The 14,980-nt window shown below is 44.0% G+C and overlaps 1 protein-coding gene across 8 annotated transcripts in view; it reads right to left on the bottom strand.

Moving 5' to 3' along the window:
* The window catches only part of TJP2 (tight junction protein 2), a 138,583-nt gene that overhangs the window by 48,135 nt on the left and 75,468 nt on the right, over nt 1–14,980 (bottom strand). Inside the window, exon 1 of one of the 8 annotated variants that reach the window (XM_007969435.3) lies at nt 4,133–4,355. The exons of 5 other annotated variants lie outside the window; for them this stretch is intronic. In XM_007969435.3, coding sequence (XP_007967626.2) covers nt 4,133–4,204 — 72 coding nt within the window. In that variant the 5' untranslated portion in view covers nt 4,205–4,355. Of the gene's footprint in view, nt 1–4,132; nt 4,356–14,980 lie in introns of those variants that run through there. 2 more of the 8 variants (XM_007969436.3, XM_007969432.3) reach the window with 2 other exon arrangements.

The following is a 14,980-nucleotide window of genomic DNA, read 5'->3' on the forward strand; positions in this document are numbered from 1 at the left end:
CTCTACTAAAGACAAAAAAAATTAGCTGGGTGTGGTGGCACACATCTGTAGTCCCAGCTACGTGGGAGGCTGAAGCAAGAAAATCACTTGAACCTGGGAGGCGGAGGTTGCAATGAGCTGAGATTGCACCACTGCGCTCCACGGTGAGACTCCGTCTCAAAAGGAAGGAAGGAAGGAGGGAGGGAGGGAGGGAGGAAGGAAGGGAGGAAGGGAGGGAGGGAGGGAGGCAGGGAGGGAGGGAAAAAGAAAGCAGACACTCAACTGAACTCCTGCAGTAAATCGGAATTGGTTGCCCTTTTCCATTTCCATAGAACACCTTACTAACTCCTTGCCAACTTCAGTTTTAAATGTGGCCTTAGTAAAACCAAGCCACTACCACCCAGAAATGACCTTATGAGCATGCCCACTTCTCCAAGCTCATCTTCTCAATGCCTTCTTATACCTTAAAGCTGTCAAATTTCAACAAAGTGAACTAATCTAGAAGTTGTAAAATAAATATATTTGCCAACTCTTCTTTGGATATAGTTATAGCCACATGAATTAAAGGGGAAAAAAAAAAAACCACATGGCACCCTCCCCACAAAACTTACTTTAAAATTATCAGGAAAAAAACTAACTGGGACTATGACAATCATCCCCAGGACTGGGCAATGCTACATACCAAAAAAAAGCTCAACATCCCAAGGAGCTGTGCTATTATAGAGAATATTTTTATGAGTACATTACTTTTAAAAATACATTTCTATTTTAGAATTTAAAACTACAAACTCTTCAAAGTTTTGGATTTAAATTTATCATTTAGCCAAATAAATGAGTCCCTGCAAAATTTTGTTTTTTAAATGTGGCTCAAGTAGAATGAATCTGGCTTTTGAAATTCACAGCCCTTCAACGACGGGATGACACTATCTTTAAGTGTTCCTGCGCTGCCAGCAAGGGTAATTTAAATTAAATTTGTCAGAGAGGATTAATCTCCTACCACCACCACCACCAATCAGACCTTGCTATTAACTTGCCTGGTGCCTGAAACCAATCAGATCGCAAGGCTTCTTCTTACTATGGTTAACAGGTAGTAAAATTAACCATTAGCTACTTAATGTAATATTCAAAGAATATATGCTCTGCTAAGCCAAGTGATAAACAGAAAATCTTAATTGTAAAGGTAGGGAACTAGAGTAAATTTTTGTAGCTCTGTTGAGCATTAAAAATATACCATAACTATGTATATTTAGCCTACAGAACTGTGACTTTTTGGGAAAGTCTCACAGAAAACTCTTCATTATTCATTTGTTTGTTCATTTACGCAAAAACATTGATTAAGCATCCACCTTCTGCCGAGCACATGGTTTGTGGCACTTCAGACCCATCAGCGAATAAAACCGCCAAAGCCCTTGGGCAGCTTACCAAAGAGCAAACTACTGAGTGTCTTTCCTGCCTCGTTTATATAATTTTTCAGAAACATAGAGCGCCCCACATAATCATCCTTATTCCTCAGAACATCGGCTCTGGGAACATCCCTGGGCACAGGCTGCCAGGGTGCAGCAGCTTAGCTGGGAGCTGTGGTCATGACATTCAAACTAGGCCACCGGGCTCTGGTCCCGCCCAACTTGTGCTTGGCTATGCGCAGATCAGACTTGCTAGCAGTAACTGACGTTTCTCTGAATGACAGCAGGTAGCTGCTTAGCACGAGGGGGAGCTTTACAGGCAGGCCCATAGAGACAGCACACATACATCAGAATTAAAGATATGCACATTCCACGACCCAGTGATTCCTCTACCCAGGCAGAGGCCCCCAGAAAACTGTGTGACTATATGCACAAGGACACGTGTATAGAGTATTCACAGCAGCAATGTTCCCAAGGGCCAAAACCTGGAAAATATCCCAGTATCTCTCAAGGGCAGGATGGACAAATTGATACATTATTAAAATACAATGTTATACTGCAATGAAGACAGACAAACCAGTCACACAGACCACCACAAAAGGGATGCATCTCAAACATAAAGTTGAGTGAAAAACACCCCAAAAGGATTTGTAGAGTGTGATACCATCTTTTTATAGCTCAAAAAACAGTGTTTTACAACAACTTGAATAACTTAACACTACTGAACTGTACATTTACAAATGGTAAAGACAGTAAATTTTGTTATGTATTTTTCTCTACAGTAAAAAATTGCCAACAAAATTAATCTATTATTCAGGAGCGTGTGTTCGTGTGTGTGTGTGTGTGTGTGTGCACGCGCGCACGTGTATGCATGCATGCAGCGAAAATATAAAGAAAAAGCAAGGAAATGAAAAATGTAACATTCAGGATGAGGTGACCTGGGCAGGAGGCAGAGTGTGGTGGGAGGTACACAAATCTCCCTTGTGTTTTGTTTTGGTAACGGTCTGCAGATATGTGTAATGGGCTCATGGCATCTGTTTAATTATTATGCTTCATGATTTAGATATTTAATTCTTTTACAGTACCAAACATTTCATAAGTTTAAAAAATAGGGAGATGAGGCCAGGCCGGCTCATGCTTGTAATCCCAGCACTTTGGGAGGCCGAGACGGGTGGATCACGAGGTCAGGAGACTGGGGCCATCCTGGCTAACACAGTGAAATCCCGTCTCTACTAAAAATACAAAAAATTAGCCAGGCGTGGTGGTGGGCACCTGTAGTCCCAGCTACTCGGGAGGCTGAGGCAGGAGAATGGCATGAACCTGGGAGGCAGAGCTTGCAGTGAGCTGAGATCGCACCACTGCACTCCAGCCTGGGTGACAGAGCAAGACTCTGTCTCAAAAAAAAATTTAAAAATAAAATTAATAAATAAAAAATAGGGAGATGAGCGGTTGAACATCAAAGTGAATACTCACTCCTGGTGAAGGATCTAATACCAAGAGGTACAGTTATACTTAACAGCAAATTTTTCAATGCAGTTAGAATTTTGCAAAGTGGAGAGGGTATAATAATTTCAACTCGAAGGAGAGTGAGTTGAGGGAGGGTACCAGTAATTTGAAAGGGGTAAGAGGGGTGAAGCAAGGCAGGTGTGGTGGGCAGGGTGGGGACACAGGTGTTAGGTCTGGGGAGCTGTGGGGGGAGGTGCACGCAGAAAACGCTAAGTCGCCTTCTTAATCCAAGTGTCAACGTTCTATCCATCAGGAGGATCTTCAATGTGCTTTCATCATCTTTCCTTATCACTTTTACTTTTCATGTAAGTAGTGTTCATGACTACCCCCTTTATATCGTAACAGGTCATTCTTAGACCTCATGGAAAGTTAAAAGTAAGCTAACTCTTCTACCATAAACAAAAACTTAACGCATTAACAGTAAGGTTTTTGTGTGACAAAACAAGAGAAAGGAACTAAGGCAAATAGTTATTTGTTGTGCTTTTTTAAATCTGCTTTTTATAAAGCTTTTTTCCTTTGAAAAATCTTGGCCAGATAGGTTAAAATCCTATATACTTTACATAAAAAATGTAGAAACGTGTTAAAAGCCAAAACAGATACCGAAGTGTTCACTGCCCAAAGTCCCCTGAGCAGGCGGCTTTTAGATTCTATATCCACGGACTGCTGCTGCCCAGTGATGGAGGTCAAAGCTAAAACCAAAGATTAATTGAAAGCTGTCCACATAAGGGACACGCTTCATAAGTCTCAAGTCATAAAAGTAAACACTCACACATGTTCAAACCACAAGGAAAAAAGGAACATGTGAAAAACACTTTTTCTTCTAAGTTAGAAGCCTAGACATAATAAGAATATAGATTTCTGCAACATAAGAAAGCAAAAAGTTTTATGCCAAAACAAGAAATTCTCATACATGAACAAACACAAAAGCCAGTATGTTAAGCTCTACCCAGGAAGCAAAACCATTACAGATTCCGAGCACATGGACAACAGCAGCCTTTGATCCACAGATCCGGTAAGAGGCTATAAGTTTCACACGGATGTGCTAAAATCAATACAAGTATTTTTTTTAAAAAACCACCAGGGACTAACTACAACCTACAATCTCACAATTTGTTGCTGAAAGATGCCAGAAGCACAAACACATCTGAGGATAAAGGAGTTACTGAGAGAATGGTTTCGCTTCCCTCCCCTTCCCATGAAGAAAGGTTGGGGAAAACAAGGGGAGAGCTTGCAGAGGGACTCACACGGCCTTTCCATCTCCCCAACTTTTTAACAGCCTGGATCCACATCCTACGCAGGGCTTGAGCAGTCTTCATGGTCTCTGGAGATGCATGGGCCAGGCCACCGCCTACATCCCGGGCTGCTCACCCATTTCCATCACTCCACGTGGTTACGTAAGGCGGATACAATAGTGGCCCACATTTCCAGCAAATCCTGTTGTCATCTCACACAGTGACACATCCATACGGCAGGGATGCCAAACGCTTTGAAAAGCACTACTTATGAGCAAAAAAGAAAGCAGTTCGGATTTGCACCACTTTCACAGCTTTTTTCTTCTCCCTCTCTCTCTCTTGCCAGGGAACTAGAGCATCCGAGTAGATATTTCTTTTAGGCACATAAAATGATTCACCATCTAAGTTGACAGTATTAAGTAAATGAGACATTTTAGAGCAACACTATGGAAAAGAATATTTAGAGAAGTACTTATGTATACAGTATAGACCCTCTGATACACACACACACACACAAGCCAGCCAGAAATAAACTAGCAATGTTTCAGGTCAACTGAATGGCTAATGTTACATAGAAATTAAAAGGCATGAAAAGAAAACATTTTATATCCTTGGAGATAACAAGGGGGAGATAAGACTCGGTCATTTGGTGCTGCTCAGAGACAACTCAGGGACAGAAGGCTTGCTCAGCAAAGTTCCACTATCTAACCTTTTTGGAAACTTAGCAGATAAAAGAATAACAAAGAGCCCTGCCGTCTGTTTCTTTGTCTTTACCACTTGGGGAGAAGGGAGGGGTGGAGAAGCAAATTTTAGGTTTCTGAACATCTAGCAAAGATTTTATAGGATGCTTGGGGCTTGAGAGCTGGGGTTGGGATTTCAGAAGCCTGGTCTTGGGGAGCCTCTGGCCAATTCTTGCTACCATAGTGTATGTTATATGCCAATGAGCTGGGCCAAACAGCTTGCAAATGGAAAATGTGCCATTTGATTTGAGGCTGAGATGTATATAAATCTGGACCATGAGATGGCCACCATCTAGGAAACAAGGCGAAGCAGAGCCAAGAAAGTGATTTTTAAAGTCACAAGATCTGGAGTGAGATCCTTGTCCTGTCACTTAGCTGTGGGGCACTGGATATACTATACCCTTCTTTATACAGTGGCGATAAAACCATCTACACCTCAGGAGGGCAATGTCAGCAAGAAACAAGGCAATCTCCACAAAGCACTCGTGCTGGTGCTGGACAGGCACTGGGAAATGTGTGTGTCCTTTCCTAAGGGTCTATGACAGTAAGTTCTCAGTTGAGTTCTTAGTAAGTGTTATGACAGTTAAATGAGATCAAAAGTGAATAAAAGTTTGTTTCAAATCCTACACTTTGCCAGGTACAGTTGCTCATGCCTGTAATCCTGGCACTCTGGGAGGTCGAGATGTGCAGATCGCCTGAGCCCAGAAGTTCGAGAGCAGCCTGGCCAACATGGTGAAACCCCATCTCTACTAAAAACAGAAAAATTAGCTGGGCATGGTGGTGCACACCTGCAGTCCCAGCTACTTGGGAGGCTGAGGTAGGAGGACCACCTGAGCCCAGGAGGCGGAGGTTGCAGTGACCTGAGATCAGGCCGCTGCATTCCAGCCTGGGCCACAGAACGAGACCCTGTCTCAAAAATATATATATATCCAGGCTGTTACAGTGGCTCATGTCTATAATCCCAGCACTCTGGGAGGCTGAGGTGGGAGGATCACCTGGGGTCAGGAGTTCAAGACCAGTCTGGCCAACATGTTGAAACCTCATCTCTACTAAAAATACCAAAACAAAATCCGGGCATATTGGCAGGTGCCTGTAATCCCAGCTACTCTGGAGACTGAGGCAGGAGAATCGCTTGAACCCTGCAGTGAGCCAAGATCCCACCACTGCACTCCAGCCTAGGTGACAAGAGCGAAACTCTGCCTCAAAAAATAATAATAATAATAATAAATCCTACAAGTGAAGAGGGCAGTGGGTACAAAGGAGGACCTTGGAATCTAAGCAAGTGTCCAAACCTTAACCTAGGCTGTGCAGATATGTGCAGGCTCTGTACACACCAGTCTGGATCAGCCCATGGACTGGCTCACTAGGCTCCAGGTGCAGAGGAGCCTGAGAACCCAGGCAATTCGGGGAGGGTTCAGGTCAGCTCACTCCTTCACTCTGACAGTCCTAAGGAAAACACCTGAGCTTACCCTGACACAGAAATAAATACTTCTTTCCCTTAAGTTCACGCATATTACCCAGAAGTCAGAGTTGTCCTAGAATTTAAGAATTCCAGATTCTTCTACAGTGATCTCCAGAGGTCATAGTTTCTAGCAACACTAATTCTTTTTTATTTTTAATTGTGCTGAAAAATATATAACCTAAAATTTATTATCTTAACCATTTCTAAGTACAGTTAGGTTTGAACAGCAAGGTTGTTGAACAGCAAACCTCTTGAACAGCAAAGTTTGAACTGCCCTGGTTCACTTATCCATGGGTTTTTTCAGTAAAAGCTATACAGAGTGTGCCTGCCTCCCCTGCCTCCCCTTCACCTCCCCCACCTCTTCCTCCTCTGCGGCCAGGGCACAGCAGGACCAAATCCTCCTCTTCCTCAGCCTACTCAACATGGAGACAATCAGGACGAAGTCCTTTAGGATGATCCACTTCCACTTAGTGTAATAAATGTATTTTCCTTCCCTAGCTTACTTTATTGTGAGAAAACAGTATATAATACATATAGCATATAAAATGTGTTAATTGTTTATGTTATGGTAAGGTTTCTGGTAAACAGCAGGCTATTGGTTTACTTTTTGGGGAGTCAAAAGTTACACATGGATTTTTGACTGTGTGAGGGTCGGCACTCCTAACCTCTCATTTTTCAAGGGTATACAGTGTAGCAGTTGCTGAGGTTTCAATGTATGCGTCCCACCAAAACTCACATGCTGGAACCTAAGATCCAATGCGATAGTGTTAAGGGGTGGGGCTTTCAGGAGGTGATTAAGAGGGCTCCAGCCTCATGAATGGGATTCGTGCTCTTACAAAAGGGCTAGAGGGACCTAGCTAAAGCCCCTCGCTCTTCCACCTCTTCTGCCATGTGAGGATACAGCAACAAGACACCATCTTGGAAGTAGACAGCTGCCCTCACCAGATGCCAAATCTGCTGTTGCCTTGATCTTAAACTTCCCAGCCAAAACTGTGGGCAAATAAATTTCTGGGTTTTTTTTAATTTCCCAGTTACAGGAGTAGGAGTTGACTAGGACAGTAGTATATTAACACTTCAGAATATACTGAACTTAAGAACTCTTCATCCTGCAAAATCGAAACTCTTGCCTATCAAACAACTCCCCATTTCCCTCTCCCCACAGCTCCTGACAACCACCTTCTGTTTTGTGATTCTACAAACTTGACTACATCAGACACATCATATAAGTGGACTCACACAGGATTTGTCTTCCTGTGACTGGCTTACTTCACATGGCATAATGTACTCAAGGTTCGTCTATGTGCTGGCGTACGTCAGAAGTTCCTTCCTTTTCAAGGTTGAATAATATTCCATTGTATGTATGACTTATTTTGTTTATCCATTCATCTGTCAACAGACACTTGGGTTACTTTCACCTCGGCTACAGTGAAAAATGCTACCATGAATATGGGTATGCAAATATGCCATCACTAATTCTTTATTCATTCATTCAACAAATGCCGACCAAGTGCAATGTGCTCTGAGGGACAAATGAAGAGCAAAACAAAGCACTGCCCTCAGGAAGCTTTGCAGGAGCCAGCATCTGATCAAAGCAGGTTGGCCAGGGAGGGTTTCCATGAGCCAGGGACACCGACATGAGGTCTGAAGGAAAGGACAGGATTGGAGGGGTGGGGAGAAGGGTTTGTTCAGGGTCCAAAGAACAGCACAGGGCAAAGACCTGACAAAGAAAAGGGGGAGGGGACAGTAGAGGATAGCCATCAGAACATAAGAACAATTGCAGCCTGCTCCAACCAGCACTTGTTCTACCACTGGCATCAGAAGGACATTTTGTGGTGGACAGCTGCCTCCACGAGCAGAGCTTATGGGGTGAAGGATGTGCCTTCTCAAAGATTCCCAGCTTCCATACTCATAGATCCAAGAGTAACCACGCACCTGGCCCTGTGGACGGAAAGACAAATCACCCCAAGTCCTGACGCTAAGGAGGTGTGTTCACACAGCCCAGTGGGGAGGCGGGGTGTGTAAACAAGCAATTACAACTCAGTGCAAGTACAAGAGCGGACCAAGAGGCTCATTCATTCAACATATACTCCCTGAGTACTTACACCATGTCAGATGCTGCCAGGGAATATGTGCCAAAGTCCTTTCCTCAAGGGACGGTTTTAACAGAGGAAGCAGACAAGAGTCAATATATATCATCATCTCAGGACAGACATGTCAAAACAGTTTAATAAATGCCATGGGATGGGAGACTGGGAAGAATTAATCCTAGGAAAATCTGAACAGCTCTCCAGATTGCTGTGGGAACAGCAAACGCAAAGGCCCTGGGGTGGGAAACAAGCTTAGTACATTTAGGAAAGAGAAAAGGCCACGTGGGCTGGAGCAGGGTGAGTGATGGGGTTATAGCAACTACATAAAATGTGAAGCGAGGCCAGCCCCCATGGTGGCTTAAGCCTGTAATCCCAGCACTTTAAGAGGCTGAAGTGGGAGCATCAGTTGAGCCCAGGAGTTCAAGACTGGGCTGGGCAACAAAGCAAGATCCTATCTCTACGAAAAGAAAAATGTTAAAATCTAGCCAGGTGCAGTAGCATGTGCCTACAGTCCCAGCTGCTTAGGAGACTGAGGCAGGAGGATCACTTGAGCCCAGGAGTTGGAGGCTACAGTGAGCTATGATCATGCCACTGCACTCCAGCCTTGGCAATACAGTGAGATCCTGTCTCTAGAAAAACAGTGTAAAAAACCACAAACAGTGAAATCGATGTCACAGGCAGGTTGTTAACTGGAGATGAGAGGCCTGGGGCGGAGGGAGGTATGTCCCAAGCACAGGGGCGGGCTCCCTCTCCCACAGCTCCATGCTGAAGGATGACTTACTGGTCAGGTGAGTGGGCGTTCTGCATAGAGGGAATAGCACGTTCAGAGCCAGAAGAGGTGACTTGCAAGGTGTGTTCAAGACATTGCAAGAACTCAGTGCAGCTGGGCAGTAAACTGTTTGTTTAATAACACACACAGGATTTCACGTTCTCAGCAGGGACAGACATGTCAAAACAGCTTAATCTATGGCTTGGGAGCCTTAAAATGCATATTCACCCCAGAAATGGGAGACAAGTTGAGTGTGAAAACTGGAGAGGAAGGAAGTCATTAACATTTGGCAGGGTACCACACCAAGTACTAAATATACAATACTTCCCTGAACGCCCACAACCCTGTGAGTTAGCACCACCATCCCCATTTTACAAACAGGGAAGCTGAGGTCAGAGAGTTACACAGCCCAGCACTGTCAGAGATGGGATCCGAGCTGCTGCCTGACTCCAGATCCTCATCTCCATGAAGAATGTGATGTGTGCTTTCCACATGCTGAGCCCTTAATACATGTTACTGGATAGGTGGAAAAAAGGAAAGGAGGGAGAAAGGAAAGAAAGGAAGGAAAGACAAAGTAAGACAGAGGGAACACTCACTGAAATCAGCCAGGTTCCAAGTAGGCTCCAAACAGTGGATCTGAAACTTCGGGAGGACACCACCCAATAAATGGGCCAATGGTTTTATGCACGATGTTTCCCCCTGGTGCGTGCGTGCCTGCGTGTATGTCTGAGACAGGATCTTGTTCTGTCGCCCAGGCTGGAGTGCAGTGCACAATCAGGGCTCACTGCAGCTTCAACCTCTTGGGCTCAAGCAGTCCTCCCATGTCAGCCCCGGAGTAGCTGGGACTTAAAGGCACATGCCACCACACCTGGCTAATTTTTTTTTTTTTTTTTTTAATTTTAGTAGAGACAAGGTCTCACTACGTTGCCCAGGCTGATCTCGAACTCCTGAGACTCCTCCTGCCTTGCCTTTGCAAAATGTTGGGATTACAGATGTGAGCTACCACGTTCAGCCCCCTCTGGTATTATGTTGTGTCTGCTATGTCATTTTACAAACCAACTCAAATCCTTAGAAAGGGGCAGTGTAAAGAAACAGCTAGCTGGCCTAGGCTGGTAGGTAAACCTACCTCCAGACGAAAATAGGACTTTTATAGTTCCCCACCTGCCCCCAGGAAATTGGTCTTATTTTTAACTATTGTGAAGAATTTAGTCAAAATTCTGCTCACTGGACAAAACTCTGAAACAGCTGTCTAATAACAAAACAGGAAATGCTTTTTTCCCAGAGAAGGCAGAAAATGAGTTCAACTCTTGTTCTTCCAAAAACAAATAATTTTTAACATTATAAACCAAGTCCTTTTGGCTTCAGAAGGGCACTTACCTGTGGTCTATTCAAACTTAAACCCCTCCTGGTAACAATAAACTAGTTGCCACCTAATCCAACGATCTCTTATATAGTGTTTGTTTTACAAATAAAACCCTTTCATCATTTATTCCACAAGTATTTCAGCTTCAGATGTGATTTCACCAGCTCCTTACGCTCCCTTCACAACGCAATGAGTGCCGACAGTGGATGATTAAATATAGCGTATGCAATGCGCTCACAGCACACTCTTCACAATGGACACAGCTTGGTGATGACCAAGTTTAAAGGCAAAAAGCTACATAAATAAGCTTAGAGAGGGGTTTGTGATAGGTCACCAGAATTAACACAACTAGATCCCAGACCTACTACTGAAGAGTACCAGATTTACTGAGTTGTGTTTTTTAACCACATTGTCCTTTATTTACCTAAGGTAAATTTTTTAGCGTGCATTTAAATAAATAATAAAGAATTGGGACAGGTGGCCAGGCATGGTGGCTCACGCCTGTAATCCCAGCACTTTGGGAGGCCGAGGCGGGCGTATCATCTGAGGTCAGGAGATCAAGACCAGCCTGGCCAACATGGTGAAACTCCATCTCTACTGAAAATACAAAAATTCGCTGGGTGTAGTGGCACGTGCCTGTAGTCCCAGCTACTCGGAAGGCTGAGGCAAGAGAATGGCTTGAACCTGGGATGCAGAGGCTCCAGTGAGCTGAGATCGTGCCACTGCACTCCAGCCTGGGTGACAGAGCGAAACTCAGTCTCAAAAAAAAAGAATTGGGAAAGGATGACAGGGTGCCTGAGGCAACCTGTAGCTTTCAAAGCAGTTGTGTTGAAATGCAAACAGCAATAAACTTAAACTCCAAAAACAGACCTCCATCCAAGACTGCGCCTCAATTCACCCATGAGTTTGGGCGCTCACTGAAATTCACTGCCACTTCATCAAATAATCGCATCATCACCCATTTCACAGGGTGAAACCAGGCAAACCCCATGAAAGTACTCTGTAACATCCAGGCTGGTAAACCTTCCAGTGGGAGGTAGACAATGGTGTCCACATAACACAGTGGCAGGAGCTCTGGAGGCCGTCACACACACCTGTGTCTAAGCTCAGTCCCCTACACTCTCTCCAAGCTCTGTGATCTGGAACAGTTCACTTGGTAAGGCTCAGTTGCCTCATCCGCAAAATGAGGTCAAGATCCCTACCCTATTCAAATTTATGAGGATTGAATAAAGTAATGCTTCTGAAGAGCATTGCTCAGTACTCATCACAGGATAAGCATTCTTGATGAGGGTTTTCCATCATTAATACTGTAGCAGCAAATAAGCTGACTGCTCCCAAGTAAGAAAAGTCTGTTGTCTTCCTCTCAGAAGAGCATTATGAACACATGGTAGAAAAAAAGAAAAACAAAACCAACAAGTACATCACAGAACCCAAGAAAATTGAAAATACATATGTACACAACAACTTGTATACAAATGTTCATAACAGTATTATTTAAAATAGCAAACATGGCCGGGCGCGGTGGCTCAAGCCTGTAATCCCAGCACTTTGGGAGGCCGAGATGGGCGGATCACGAGGTCAGGAGTTCGAGACCATCCTGGCTAACACGGTGAAACCCCGTCTCTATTAAAAAATACAAAAAAGTAGCCGGGCGAGGTGGCGGGCGCCTGTAGTCCCGGCTACTCGGGAGGCTGAGGCAGGAGAATGGCGTAAAAACCCGGGAGGCGGAGCTTGCAGTGAGCTGAGATCCGGCCACTGCACTCCAGCCTGGGCAATACAGCGAGACTCCGTCTCAAAAAAAAAAAAAAAAATAGCAAACAAGTGGAAACAGCCCAAATGTCCATCAACTGATGACCGGATAAATGAAATGTGGTACATCCATACAATGAACTGTTACTCAACAATAAGGTGGACCAAAGTATCTACACATGCTACAACATGGATGACCCTTAAAAATAATATAAGCAGGGCCAGGCATGGCGGCTCACGACTGTAATCCCAGTACTGTGAGAGGTCGAGGCAGGTGGATCACTTGAGATCAGCAGTTCAAGATCAGCCCGGCCAACATGGTGAAACCCCATCTCTCCTAAAAATACAAAAAATTAGCCAGGTGTGGTGGTACCTGTAATCCCAGCTACTGGGGAGGCTGAAGCGGGAGAATCACTTGAACTGGGGAGGCGGAGGTTGCAGTGAACCCAGATTGCGCCACCGCACTCTAGCCTGGGCGAGAAAGTGAGACTCTGTCTCTAGAAAACATTGTGTGTGTGTGTGTGTGTGTGTGTGTGTGTGTATAACAAGCAAAAGAAGTCAGACATAAAATGACAAATATTGTATGATGCCATTTATGTGAAATGTCAAGGAGGGGCAAATCCACAGAGGCTGAAAGATTACTGGCTCCCTAAGACTACGGGAGTTTGGGGGAAATGAGGAGTGACTGCTAATGGGTATGCAGTTTCCTTTTGGGGTGAAGAAAATGTTCTAAAATGAATTGTGGTGATGGTTGCACAACTCTGAATATACAGTACTAAAAACCACTGGTTGCATACTTTTATTGTATGGTATATGAATTATATCTCAATAAAGCTGTTTTTTAAAAAAGCGCAACGTAGAGTCTGCAGTCATAAAGTGTGGATTCAAATTCATGCTCCACCCTTTACCCAGGGCAAGTTATTTAATTTCTCCTTGCCTCAGTTTCCTCCATCTGTAAAGCAGAGGCAGTAGCAGTAACAAGACCCACCTCTCTAAGGTTGTTGTGAGAATTTAATCAGACAATGCATGTACAGAAATCAAGATAATGCCTAGCACATAGCACATGCTCAATTTTAGCTATTATCAATATCATTATTAATAGACTCATTTAACAGAAAGCACGCTGAAGTCAGAAGTAAAATAAGTTGGTTGAGCTCATACAAGTAAAAAGTGGCAGAGGACAGACTCTTAACTCAGGCTGGTGTGGCTAGAAAGCTTATATCCTTTCCACTGAAGAACCTTGCCTGTCCGCTATACACCTAGTGTGCCTTCCAAAACCTACTAGTGACTGATCACTGGTCTTCAAATCAAAAGAAATCCCAGCTGGGCTCAGTAGCTCATGCCTGTAATCCCAGCACATTGGGAGGCCATGAAGAGAGCACTGCCTGAGCCCAGGAGTTTGAGACTGCAGTAAGCTACAATGGCACCACTGCACTCTAGCCTGGGTTCCAGAGTGAGGCCCTGTCTCTTAAAAAACAAACAAACACACAAACAAAAACATGATTGTTGGTGCTTGGGCACCAGACCAATCATGGATTCAATCACTCTGACAACTCAGAACATCTTTGCAAGCATGATAGCTATTTCCATGCCGCTGGCCTGGGTCCAGTCGACACAGCTAAGTAACTCTTCTGTAGTGAGTTGGTAACAAGAGGGTGCAGGAAGCGAGTCAGGTCAGATTCTATTTCTGGCTCTTTGACTGGTCAGCTTTGGTATATATGTACAAGTTCCCTAATGCTTGTGCCTTTGTGAACACCATGGAAAAGGGGGGCCTGAAAGACATCATCACTGACTGGACATTAATAATATGCCAGACATCATGCTAAGTACTTTATGGCTATTGCCTGTTAATCCTCCAAAAACCCTACTCCTGCTTTTTTCACATACAAAAATAGAAGGCGTGAGATCTCAAGGAACTTGCCCATGGCAATGCTCCACCACTAAGAGGTGTCTGGTCACAATTTGAATGCAAATTTGCGTGAGTCCAATTTTCATAAGATATGAGGCAAAAAAAAAAAAAAATCAGCAGATAATTACATTTAAGACCTCTATGTTCCTAGTTCTGACACACTAAGCTATAAACAGACCATTCTTATTTGTAATTACAAAGAAGCCATTAATAAGTCAAAAGGAAGGTGCTAATTTGGCAACACAGGCACAGCCCTGTCTACCCTATGATTTTAAACCTGACTAAGCTCATATAACACTGAAACATAGCTTCATTTTAAAAAAACAAACATACATACAAACCACCACCCCCATAATAGGCACCAAGACAAAGATAATTATAAACGGCTTTGTCAAAAGGTAGGTTGAAAAACCAATTATTAGAGCTGCTCAGCTAAATGCAATCAAGGTTGGCCCCATAGGAAACACATAAGGTCAACTGTCCCTCCCTGACCTTGGGCACCATCAGAGGATGGTTCCCAAAGAAAAGAAGGACACATTAGTGCCACATAGCAATGAGCCTGGTTAATCCCATAAAGCCAGTGAGCCTACATATGGAGTCCTGAGCTTCAAACACATGCCTTTCCTATTAGAATTGGAGAATAAATGCAAGAAGCCCACCCTTTGGGTATTACGTAGCCAACCCCTGGGAGCCTGTTAAAAATACAGAATCTCAAGCCCTAACTTGGACCTACTGATAAAAACATGCATTCTAACTAGAGCCCCTATGTGATTCATATGCA

This window comes from Chlorocebus sabaeus, chromosome 12 (genome assembly GCF_047675955.1).
Source record: "Chlorocebus sabaeus isolate Y175 chromosome 12, mChlSab1.0.hap1, whole genome shotgun sequence".
Lineage (NCBI taxonomy): Eukaryota > Metazoa > Chordata > Mammalia > Primates > Cercopithecidae > Chlorocebus > Chlorocebus sabaeus.